At 45.2% G+C, this 11971-nt stretch overlaps 1 protein-coding gene across 1 annotated transcript; it reads left to right on the forward strand.

Annotated features, from left to right (window-relative positions):
• The first annotated feature begins 261 nt into the window (after positions 1–261).
• Positions 262–6082, forward strand: LOC117866548 (putative disease resistance protein RGA3). The gene is given in 8 exon segments (XM_072295756.1): positions 262–638; positions 925–1130; positions 1229–2860; positions 3508–4055; positions 4058–4112; positions 4114–4744; positions 4746–5543; positions 5622–6082. Coding segments are annotated over 6 exon segments (3126 nt in total). The 5' UTR covers positions 262–638; positions 925–1130; positions 1229–1814; the 3' UTR covers positions 5670–6082.
• The last annotated feature ends 5889 nt before the right edge of the window (positions 6083–11971 follow it).

The raw sequence follows: 11971 nt of genomic DNA on the forward strand, positions 1-11971 counted from the left end.
TGACGTGCCAAGGCATGCATACCCGCCTCTGCTCCCAGGCTTGCCATCACTGGTCATTCAAACAATTGCACTATTGTTTATTGCACCTAGTAATTACTTATTAACTAAAGTAGTACATCTTAGTTTACATTTTTCTATACAGCTCTTAGCAGCAAGCGTTGTCACCACTTTCCAACTGCCCCACTGCTTTGCATCATTTAGCTCCACTGGCACATGGCATGTCATTGGCTCGAGAGAAAGCTCCATGCTAGTTTGTTTGATAGCTCACAATTTCACATCGATCGAGAAGATGGAGAGTTGTTTTCTGTGCTAGTCTCGGTGTATGCACGTTCTTCTACGTGGGGAACAAAAAACTGAAGCACAAGTATGCACGCTGGTTCCATGTGTGCCCGTAGAATCTCGAGGCAAAACTACCAAGATGCTGACTGACCTTAGCGATTTAATTACTATATATGCATGTCATCACCAACCTAAAAGCCTATATGTCTGTTCAGAACTCTGAGGCTGAATAAACTGGTTCATATCACCAATATCTGAAGCAATTTGCATAACTATTTACTGATCTCAAGCGCTAAAAGTACTCTCCAGTTTCCATTTACACCTCCGCTATTGCATCGTTTCACCCTGCTCTTATCAAGGTATGTTCTTGGATATGTAAAGCTTCCTGGCCTCCAATTAGTAAAGAAGGTGTTCAGATTTTTTTTTTCCTTTTGGGAGAAAAACATAATTTGCATTTAGACATATCGATTCAAGAGATCCCGTGTTCAGCTACTTTTTATAGTTCTATTAGCTCTGAAAATTTTGATTTACGGTAATTCTTCTTGTCAGTTACTACCTGCTAAGCCGTTCGAGTTGTGTTGATCAACAGACAACAGTGCTGTCAATTAACTTTCTAAAGTTTTCTAGTGTCTCCACTTTTTGCAGGAGTCAACGATTGATCTGTTGGTTTTCGGTGATCGTGTGGTAGTCCGCTTGTTTTCCGCTAGAGAATTCATTTTCTCGATGCTCGAGTGATGCCGGTAAAAGGAGGAACAGAGAGGATGCTTCAGTAGGAACTGCTCCTTGCGTTTTCATCCTCCTCTTCTGTCTCTGCATCATATCCTTTTAGTTTCGTAAGCTCGAATTCAACAGTTAAGCCATAACGATTCAGTTCATAATCTTTCTCCTCCTATTTCATGCCTGATTTGCATGTGTTGATTATGCGCCACTTCATTTTTCTTTCTGGCAGAGAGATGATTGAAGAGTGAATAGATCCCGTGTGGAAAAGTGACACAACGAAGATGAAGGTTCTAGCCAGGAAGTGATGGCTCTCCAGTTTCCAGCTACCCCTCTGCTGATTTGCGTCCTTTAGCTCTGGTTTGCTCTGCCTCTGCTCAGGATATGCTTTTTGCTCTGATCTGGTTTGCTCTGCTCATGGTTTGCATCATCATTACCATAAGTCTGCTCATGGTCAATCAAACAATCATAGAAGAGCTTTCTTTTGCATCATACCAAATGTTGTCCCAATTTATTACATCATTTTAAAGCACAAAATAAAAGGTCAGAATGCTAACTCTTTATACCTCATACCTCACTGTACTACTCATTTTTGTTAAGGAAAATAGAACGGAAAACAATAATAATAAGGTGGCCCAGCATCCTGGATATTTATTAACCTTACATTACAAATCAATACTAGTATATGTTAATCTTTTTCAAAACACAATTCAATTTTTGAAAACTGTCATTTTTTACACCAAGTTAACGCATTTGCACATTCATTGCCAGCCTGCAACTGGTTTGGTGGATCTCCCTCAACGTCTTTGCATTGTAACATGGCAACCATACTAGAATCTTTTGTTGGATCATGTGTTACGAAGTTGCAAGAGATAGTTACAGAGAAGGCCATACTAATTTTAGGTGTAAAAGATGTTCTCAAAGAACTGCAGAGAAGGATGGAGAGAATACATCAATTTCTTAATGACGCAGAGCAATGGAGCTCAAAAGAATCAGACCATAATAATTGTCTTGGTCAGCTCAGAGAGGCTATGTATGACAGTGATGATATTATCGACTTGGCTAGATCTAAAGGAAGCGAGCTATTACCAGATCATTCTCTGTCATTATCAAGCAAATCGAATACATGCAGTGGCCTTTCACCCTTCTCTTGCTTTTCTAATATCCAGACGCGTCATCAGGTTGCTGTCAGGATTACAAGCCTAAACAAAAGAATAGACAATATTTTAAAGGATAAAGTAATTTCGCCTGTCCCAAATATACAAGCTACTAGAAAAGGTTTAGACCCGAAACTGAGAAAAACTTCCAACCTTGTTGAACCCTACCTTGTGGGTAAGGAGGTCATACATGCTACAAGAAAACTAGTGGATTTGCTACTTGAACATAAGGACAAGAGGTCTTACAAGCTTGCAATAGTTGGAATAGGAGGAGTTGGTAAGACAACACTAGCACAGAAAATATACAATGACCGAAAAATAAAAGGGTGCTTCAACAAACAAGCATGGGTTTGTGTCTCAAAAGATTACTCTGAAATTACTATTCTAAAGGAGATTCTTCGAAAAATTGAAGTACAATACATGCAAGATGAGTCAATTGATGAGCTCCAAAGCAAGCTGAAATCAGCCATCTATGAGGAGAGCTTCTTTCTTGTGTTGGATGATGTTTGGGATTCTCATACATGGACAAATCTATTGAAGGTCCCAATGCATACTGCAGCCACAGGGATAATTCTATTAACGTCTCGACTTGACACTGTTGCTGTAGAAATTGGAGTGGACTATACACACCGAGTTGATTTAATGTCAGTGGACGTAGGATGTGAGGTACTTTGGAAGAGCATGGACATCAATGAAGAAAATGTAGTAGAAAATTGTTGGGGCTCGTCTAAACAACAGATAAGGTGAAATAGTAAACAAGGACAGTGACAACTCCAGCAAATGTAACAGTAGCTATCCTATCAATGAATAGTGCCTGTTTTAAGGGGGACGGTTCACCTCCCTTTATAGGGTCATAAAGTTACATTTTCGCATTCCCGCTATACCCATACCCAACAACTACATCCCGGGTATATCCCGTACAAGACAGTAACTTGACCCCTACTCAGGATGTCGCTTTCAAAGTGGGATTACATTTCTGACCCTTTCCAAGATTCTTATTACAAAATCAACCCACAGCAATGTGGTCCTAGGGCTGTCTTGATCCCTTTCTTCTCTACTCGTTAGCTTCGTCAGGACTAAGCACGCTTCCGTATGCTTTCCACCTTCACTGGTCGAAGTCAGCTAACCTCGGGTTTTGGTCACGGGACCTACCCGAAGTCAAGTTGCCGGGAGCTCCGTGGGGGCTTTAACTTCGGGAATCTTCGCCTGCAAAATCACAGAATGGGCATCTTCGTACTAGTTAACCTCGGTTAATTGTTAGCTTCGTAAAAGAGTAAAATGACGAGGTCAGCGTCGGTGTCGAGGAGAGGTTCGCGCCAGCTTCATTCAAGGCGCGTTGTGGGGCGGTCCCCAACAAAAATCTGCGAGAATTAGGGAAAGATATTGTTCGCAGATGTGGTTGTCTTCCTCTTGGAATTAAGGTTATTGCTAGAGTTTTGGCAAGAAAAGATCAAACTGAGAATGAATGGAATAAGATTTTAAGAAATGCTTCATGCATGAGCAAACTTCATAGTGAAGTACAAAGTGTTTTATATCTAAGCTATGAAGATCTACCACACTATTTAAAGCAGTGTTTTGTGTATTGTGCCATGTTTCCTGAAGATTCAGTTATTTTGCGTGATGATATGGTGAGGATGTGGGTGGCTGAAAGGTTCATAGATGAGCAAGATGGCCAACTACTAGAAGGTACAGCTGAAGAATACTACTATGAGTTGATATATCGAAATCTCCTTGAACCAGATTATTCAATGGCTGATCTTAGTAGATGCAGAATGCATGATCTAATAAGGCAGCTTGCTTGTCATTTATCTAGAGAGGAATGTTTTGTTGGTGACCCAGAATCAAGAACAGGTAGTGTTATGAGTAAATTTAGACGTATTTCAGTTGTCACTATGAAGGATATGGGGTGTTACCTAGCATAGATAAGGAGCAGTATAAAGTGAGAACTTGGAGGACCATATGAAAAGTCATCAAGAGTTGATAATACAATATTTAGAAAACTTCAATGTATTCCGATTTTGGATTTGACTAACTCCATTGTACAAGGTATTCCAGATTGTATTGGAAGACTAATTCATCTACGGTTACTTGATCTTGATGGAACTGACATATGTAGTCTTCCTGAGTCTATTTGTTGTCTCATAAACCTTGAGATACTGAACTTGCAGCGATGTATTGCTTTGTATAGTCTCCCTCTATCAATAACTCGATTATGTAACCTGAGACGCCTTGGTCTTGCTGAATCACCAATAAATCACGTTCCGAAAGGGCTAGCTAAACTGAAGTTCCTCAATGATTTAGAAGGATTTCCAGTTGGTGGTGGCAGTGATAATAGTGCTAGAACACAAGATGGACGGAATCTAGATGAGTTGTGTCCTCTTTCTCAGTTGAGGAATCTTGAAATCATTAAGTTGGAAAGAGCATCTCCTTACAGTACAGATTCATTGTTACTAGACAAAAAGTTTCTCAAACAATTATCTTTATGTTGTACAGAACATACAGATGGTCCATATTGTGAAGAAGATGTAATCAATATTGAGAGGACTTTTGAGAAGCTAATCCCTCCACGAAGCATTGAAGATATAACGATTGAATGTTTTTTTTGGTCTGAGGTTTCCTACCTGGCTAGATTCTGATACCTATTTTCCATCACTGAAATACTTGGTTCTCCAGGATTGCAAATCTTGTGTGCATCTTCCTGCAATCGGGCAGCTTCCCAACTTGAAATATCTGAGAATCCAGGGAGCCACTGCGGTTACCAAATTTGGATCCGAATTTATTGGCTGTGGGGTGAGTAATCATGGATCTGCAGAGGCAGTTGCTTTCCCCAAGCTTGAATCGTTGGTCATCGAGGATATGCCCAACTGGGAGGAGTGGACTTTTGTAGTTGAAGAAGAAGAAGCAATAGCAGCAGGTAAGGAAGGTGGAGAGGATGGAGCTACTGCAAAGAAAAAGGGGGAAGCCCCACCTCCAAAGATGCAGCTGCTGCCTCGTTTGAAGAACCTGGAACTTGTCAAATGTCCCAAGCTGAGAGCTCTCCCACGGCAGATTAGACAACAGGCCACCAGCTTGAAGGAGCTCCTATTAAGGCGTGTGGGCAGTCTAAAGGTGGTGGAGGACCTCCCGTTCCTCTCAGAGGAATTCTCTATCGTTAGGTGTGAAAGCCTGGAGACGGTCTTGAATCTTCCGAAGGTGCGACAGCTGTGGGTATGTTGCTGTCCAAGTTTAAATCGTGTGGAGGAGTTGGACAGTTTGGAGCAGCTGTGGCTGGACGTGGATATGCAGGACCTAACTTCTCAGTGGGTGTCTGGGCTTAAACAACGGCGCCAACAACTCCATGGGGAAGACCTGGATATCTACCCATGGCTGCACAGTAGAGCCGCCACAAAGGTATGAGCAAAACGGATTTGTTGCTCCTTAATTTGTTTGGTTGTCCATCTTGAACTTGTGGATATTGGTCTTCTGTAGGAAGGAGGGCTGATGATAAAGTGCAACGATCAAGATGAACTGACGTAGGTGGTTGGGAACTGAGAGATGGAAATCAGGAGGACCTGCATGCGATGCACTGGTATGTTAGCTGCATGCGATGGAGAGATTCTTGCTCTAAGGTTGGGTCTATGAGAACCGGGAAGGGTTCATGCTAGCTACTGGCGGATGACTGTGATCAAGAATCACAGCCATCAAGATGCACTGATGTGGGAACACAAGGAGAAGGCTTCCTCTCTTCTTTAGCCCATGGGAAGGCTTATTTAATCTTGTTCAAGTGTGTTTGGCTATTCTTGTGTGCATGTATGAACAAAATGTGTGCTACTTACGTGAGTTTCTCGATTAATTCATTCTGTGTGATGGGATTGTATTCCTTGTACTTAGCGAACTTGTAATCATATCTTGGCTGGTGCCTATGCCGCTGCTCCGTCGTCAATTTGTCACCTGCTCTTTCACTGTGATGCGATTACAATTTGTGACTGGATTTGCACGAGCAAATTTCCATTCAAATACGTGCAGGTAGAGGAGGCACGAGTCGTCATTAGTCAATACTTAGGTAGCTGCAGTTATGAGCATCTACTGAAACTCTGTTCTCTTGGAACCCTGCTTGATTCAGTACCAACACAAGACAGGTAGCGTGGTGGCTCTACTACAGATGAACCTCTGAACATTAATTTCCTCTGTTTCTATACATCGTGCAGTTGTTCAACAATAAGAAACCAACTAATCTCATGAATAAAATCATGATGCGACTTAGAAAAAGAGCTGCTCCGTCCAGAGCTATCAAGGAAAAGAGCTGCTCCAGAGCTATCTTGAAGCTTTCTCCTCCAAATGCAGGGAGGAATAGAACAGATAAAACATGTGGTTGGACTTTTGACTAAGGTGAACGATTGTTGACTAGGAAGGCATGAGGTTGGACGTTTCATTAATTTGGTCCGCTAAAAGAAGAATTATTGTTGACTAAGAAAACATGAGGTTCGACCTCACATGGAATTTGTCAGGTCCAAAGCGCCAGTTTCATATGTTCTCCATTCCAGAGGATCGGAGGCTTTGGTCAGTTTTGTATTCATTTCTCTGCAAAAGAAATGTTTGGTCAGTGAACATATGTAACTACCTTAATATATGGTGTTTTTTTGGGAGAAATATGAAAGCCAAGGTAGTTGATGTATAGTGGATAGAATTCTAGGTTGAAAATGGGCTTCCATTTTGGTTGAATGGAAAAGCTATTGATACAGTGGTTTCAAAATTCTAGGTCCATGAATGGGTTAGTACAGATTTTATAATATTTACAAATAGGATCCAGTTGGTATGGTCATGACCTACATTTTGAAACAGAAGGAGTAGAATGCAAGAAGCATATGTGCACCCTAGAAGAGAATTAGGTCGCCTTTGGTACGGAACTATGATACAAGTAGCGAGAGACGTCCCGTACGTGATTTTGTTGTTGTTGCACGATTCATGAATGCATCATAGAAGTAGCAAGAGACGTCTCGTACGTGCGTGATTTGCTGTTGCACGACGATTCGTGAAGATGCATGGACCAGCTGCATCATCAAACTGAGAACATGATATGTGGAATATGGATCGAGGCGGCGGCGCGCGTGTTGAATGTGTTCCGCCTGCAGGCCGCAACGACGTGCTTGAGAACAGCACGCGTGGCAGTAGCTCGATCAGCTGTCCCTGTTCATCACGTACGGCCGGGAAACTGGAATTCCATCTTGTAGATTCGTCAAGGTCATCGTGGCGTTTCTAGATTCGTCAAGGTGGCGTTTCTAGCTAGATTCGTTTCATCTTTCATCATGCAATAGCACGCCCAGAGAGTGAATCAAGGCATGTGGAGTGAATATTCGGGAGTTCCGGGAAAATAATAATTAGAGAAAAATTACAAAATTATCCTTAGAACCTGTTTGTTTGGGCTTTTCAGCAGCTTTCCACCTTAAGAAGTCGAAAGCTCAAACAAACGACCGTACCAGCTTCTGGGCTGAACTTTTCCAAAGCCAAAAGCTCATAGAAGCTAGCTATGATTACTCATATATCACCGTTTATGTTGCGAACCGGTCATTTTTCTTTCCTCGACTCTATCTCCATCTGTGTCGTCTCCCTCTCCTCCAATGCACCGAGCCATGACCGGCGTGCACCCCTCTTCCTGCTGGAGCAAACGACCATCACCACAACGATCTCCACACCAAGCTGAAGCCCCACCGTTGCTCCTTGATGTCTCTCTGTCATCGAAGCGCAGCCGCCCATGAAGGACCACAGGTAGAAAACTCGGCATTAGTCTCAGTTGGTAAGCCTCAAATCTCTCTAAAATCCATCCAGACTCAAATTTTCGAGACAAAAGGGGGTCTTAAGTCCCGGGTCGTTCAATTGGGACTAAAGACCCCCTTTAGTCCTGGTTGGTGCCAGCCGGGACTAAAAAGTTTTGAAAAAAAAACATGCCCGGCTGCCGGGCACGCCACCGGCCGCCGCCGGCTCGGCCTCTGCCCGCGCCCATCCCCCGCTCCACCTCTAGCACCCCCGCGCCCAACCTCCAACTCCACCTCCCCCACGTGCCGCATCTGCGCCCTGCCTCCCCACCTCTGGCCTCCGCCTCCTCCGCTCGTCGCCACCCTCCCTCGCCCTGTTATCGCTCCTCACTACCAGTGGGGAGTGAGCAGAGGGGTAGAAAGGGGAGGGGGCGGCCACCTCTTTCGGAGGGAGAGGAGGTGGAAGGAGAGGAGGAGGAAGAAGAAGAAGAAAGGGAGAGGAGTAGAACAAAGACTTTTGCACCGGGAGAAGATAAGGAGTTGTGCGGTTGGAGACCTGTGAGGATAATTAATGTGGAGAGGGGAGTGCGGGGAAGGACGTTTTGTCACGGTTGGAGCCATCAGCCGGGACAAAAGACTCCCTTTTGTCCTAGTTGGTAATTCCAACTAGGAATAAATCTTTTGTTCCGGTTGGAATTACCAACCGGGCTAAGGGGGGCGTGCCATATCTTTACAACCAGAACTAAGTCCCTCCCATCGATGTCCTTTTGGTGCCTCATTTTTTACCAGGGATTAAAACCACTTTAGTCACGGTCCAAATATTAATCGGGACAAAAGGGGTGGATGGAAGGTTAGTTCTTTACTAGTGGACCGCGCCAGACCGGAGCCAAGCGTCGCCGGAGCTCGCCTGGCCAATTCACCATGACCGTCGCCTGTCCGAGCCATAAGAAGACGTTGCAAGCTTCTTGAAGCTGAGCTGCACCTGCTCCGCCGGTTGATACCATCGATTCCCACCTAGAGGAGCCCCACCGCATGAAGTTTGAATTGGCCCCTGTCTTCACCGCCCGCTGCCAATTCCAGCCATCTCTGTGAGCCTCCCACCTCGGTGAGCACTTCCACAAGATCCCTATATAACACAACCCTATATAACAAAATTTAAGTATCTAGAAAAATTAAAACGACCTGCATTTTGAAACGGAGGGAGTAGAATGCAATGTATTTTGATGAAACGGAGGGAGTAGAATGCAATGTATTTTGAAACAGAGGGAGTAGAATGCAAGATGCATGGGTGCAACCTAGAAGAGAATTGGGTCCCCTTTGGTGCGGAACTATGATACAATTAGCAAGAGACGTCCCGTATGTGATTTTGTTGTTGCACGATTCATGAATGCATGATAGAAGTAGCAAGAGACGTCTCGTACGTGCATGATTTGCTGTTGCACGACGATTCGTGAAGATGCATGCATGGACCAGCATCATGGAACTGAGAACATGATATGGATCGAGGCGGCGGCGGCGCGCGTGTTGAATTCGTGTTCCGCCTGCAGGCCGCGACGACGTACGTACGCGTGGCAGTAGCTCGATCAGCTGTCCCTGTTCATCACGTACGGCCGGGAAACTGGAATTCCATCTTCTAGATTCGTCAAGGTCATAGTGGCGTTTCTAGATTCGTTCCATCTTTCACCATGCAATAGCACGCCCACAGAGTGAAATGAATAACCGGCTGTGCTATGGTGTGCACGAGTGGAAGAAAATTAGAAAGTCCGATTGCAACGTTACTGTGTTACTTTTGTTACCTTAATGGACGTCAAATCTGCAGCTTGAAGAACAGGGAAGGTAATGCATATACACGGCAGGACATCGGGAACAAGATATGCATATACAAGGGAGTTCTGGGAAAATAATAATTAGATAAAAATTACTAAATTATCATTAGGAGTAGCTTTCCACCCTAAGAAGTTGAAAGCTCAAATAAATGACCAGTTTATGGGCTGAGCTTTCCAAAAGCCAAAAGCTCATAGAAGCTATGATTACTTGGAAAGCTCAAAAAGTAGTGAAATGTGAGCTTTCCGCAACTTTCTACGTCAATGTCGCGAAAATTACCCACCTGCCATCGTTTCCGTTGCGAACCGGTCATTTTTCTTTCCTCAGCTCTATCTCCATCTGTGTCGTCTCCCTCTCCTCCCGTGCACCCGAGCCATGACCGGTGCGCGCCCCTCTTCCTGCTAGAGCAAACGGCCATCACCACGACGATCTCCACGCCAAGCTGAAGCCCCACCATTGTTCCTTGATGTCTCTCTGTCGTCGAAGCGCAGCCGCCCATGAAGGACCACTGGTAGAAAACTCAGCATTAGTCCCGGTTGGTATGCCTCAAATATCTCTAAAATCCATTCAGAATAAAATTTTCAAGACAAAAGGGGGTCTTAAGTCCTGGGCCATTCAATTGGCACTAAAGACCCCCTTTAGTCCTGGTTGGTGTTACCAACCGGGACTAAAAAGTTTAGAAAAAAACCATGCCCGACTACCGATGGCGTGCGCCGCCCGGATGCCGCCGGCCCAGCCTCCGACCGCGCCCGTCACCCGCTCTGCATCCAGCACCCCCGCGTCCGACCTCCAACTCTGCCTCCCCCACGTGCCGCATCTGCGCCCTGCCTCCCCGCACCCGGACTCCGCCTCCCACGCACGTCGCCGCCCGCCCTCGCCCTGCTGTCGCTCCTCACTGCCAGTGAGGAGTGAGCAGAGGGGGAAGGGGAGGGGGCGGCCACCCGTTCTGGAGGGAGAGAAGGTGGAAGGAGAGGAGGAGGAGGAGGAAGAAGAAGAAAGGGAGAGGAGTAGAAGAAAGACTTGTGCGCCGGGAGAAGATAAGGAGTTGTGTGGTTGGAGACCTTTGAGGATAATTAATGTGGAGAGGGGGCGTGGGGAAGGACGTTTTGTCACGGTTGGAGCCGTCAAGTAGGACAAAAGACTCCCTTTTTCTCGGTTGGTAATTCCAACTGGGAATAAATCTTTTGTCCTGGCTGGAATTACCAACCGGGACAAGTGGGGTGTGCCAGATCTTTACAACCGGAACTAAAACCCCTCCGTCGATGTCCTAGCATGCCACGTGCCTATGCAAGGCCAAGCAAGACTCGTAGCGGCGAGTCGCACACGAAGCAGCGAGCCACGCTTCGGCCATGCCGAGCGGACGGGTGCCCTGCCGGTGGGCGACATGGCGACGGGCGGGACGAGCAGCGACGTACGGGCAACACGGGTGGTCGGGCTTTTTTTATTATTCTTCAAAAAGCACAGAGAGCCATTTGAGATGGCTCAAAGTTGTTGGCGGGTGCTCCGCCCACCAGCACAGAGCCTATTTACTCGCCAGCAAAAATCATTTATGGCCTAGTGCTCCTTCCTTTTCAAATTGTAAGTCGTTTTGACTTTTTTATATAGATTTTACTATGTATCCTTGACATAACTTTATTGTTAGATGCATAACAAAATCAATATACCTAAGAAAGCTGAAACGATCTACATTTTCAAACGGAGGGAGTAGAATGCAAGATGCATAGATGCAACCTAGTTAGAAGAGAATTGGGTCTCCCTTGCTACCGAACTATGATACAAGTAGCAAGAGACGCCTCGTACGTCAAGATGCATCATGAAACTGAGAACATGATGGATCGAGACGGTGACGTGTGTGTTGAATGTGCTCCACCTGCAGGCCGCGACGTACTTGAGAATAGCACGTGTCACGTAATACGTGTGGCACGCACTAGCTCAGCTGTCCCTTTTCATCAGTGCCTAGCCTGACTGTTCGTAGATTATTCGTCAATGTCATCGTGGTGTTTCTAGATTCGTAGATCAGTAGGCTCTCCGATGCACGCGATTTCATCTTTCGAAGCACAGTTCTTGTGTCGAGTTCTTGTTTTTCACATGCACGAGTTGGCGAGAGTGAATCAAGGCATGTGGGACGATCCATTCGGAGTAGCAGTAGTCCACGTGGAATTAATCAATAATCGGCTGTGTTATGGTGTGCACGAGTGGAAGAAATTAAAATGTCCGACGTGATTATAGTGCAGAAACCAACCTAGCAGGAATGGAGCCAAC

Source organism: Setaria viridis, chromosome 8, assembly GCF_005286985.2.
Source record: "Setaria viridis chromosome 8, Setaria_viridis_v4.0, whole genome shotgun sequence".
Taxonomy (NCBI): Eukaryota; Viridiplantae; Streptophyta; class Magnoliopsida; order Poales; family Poaceae; genus Setaria; species Setaria viridis.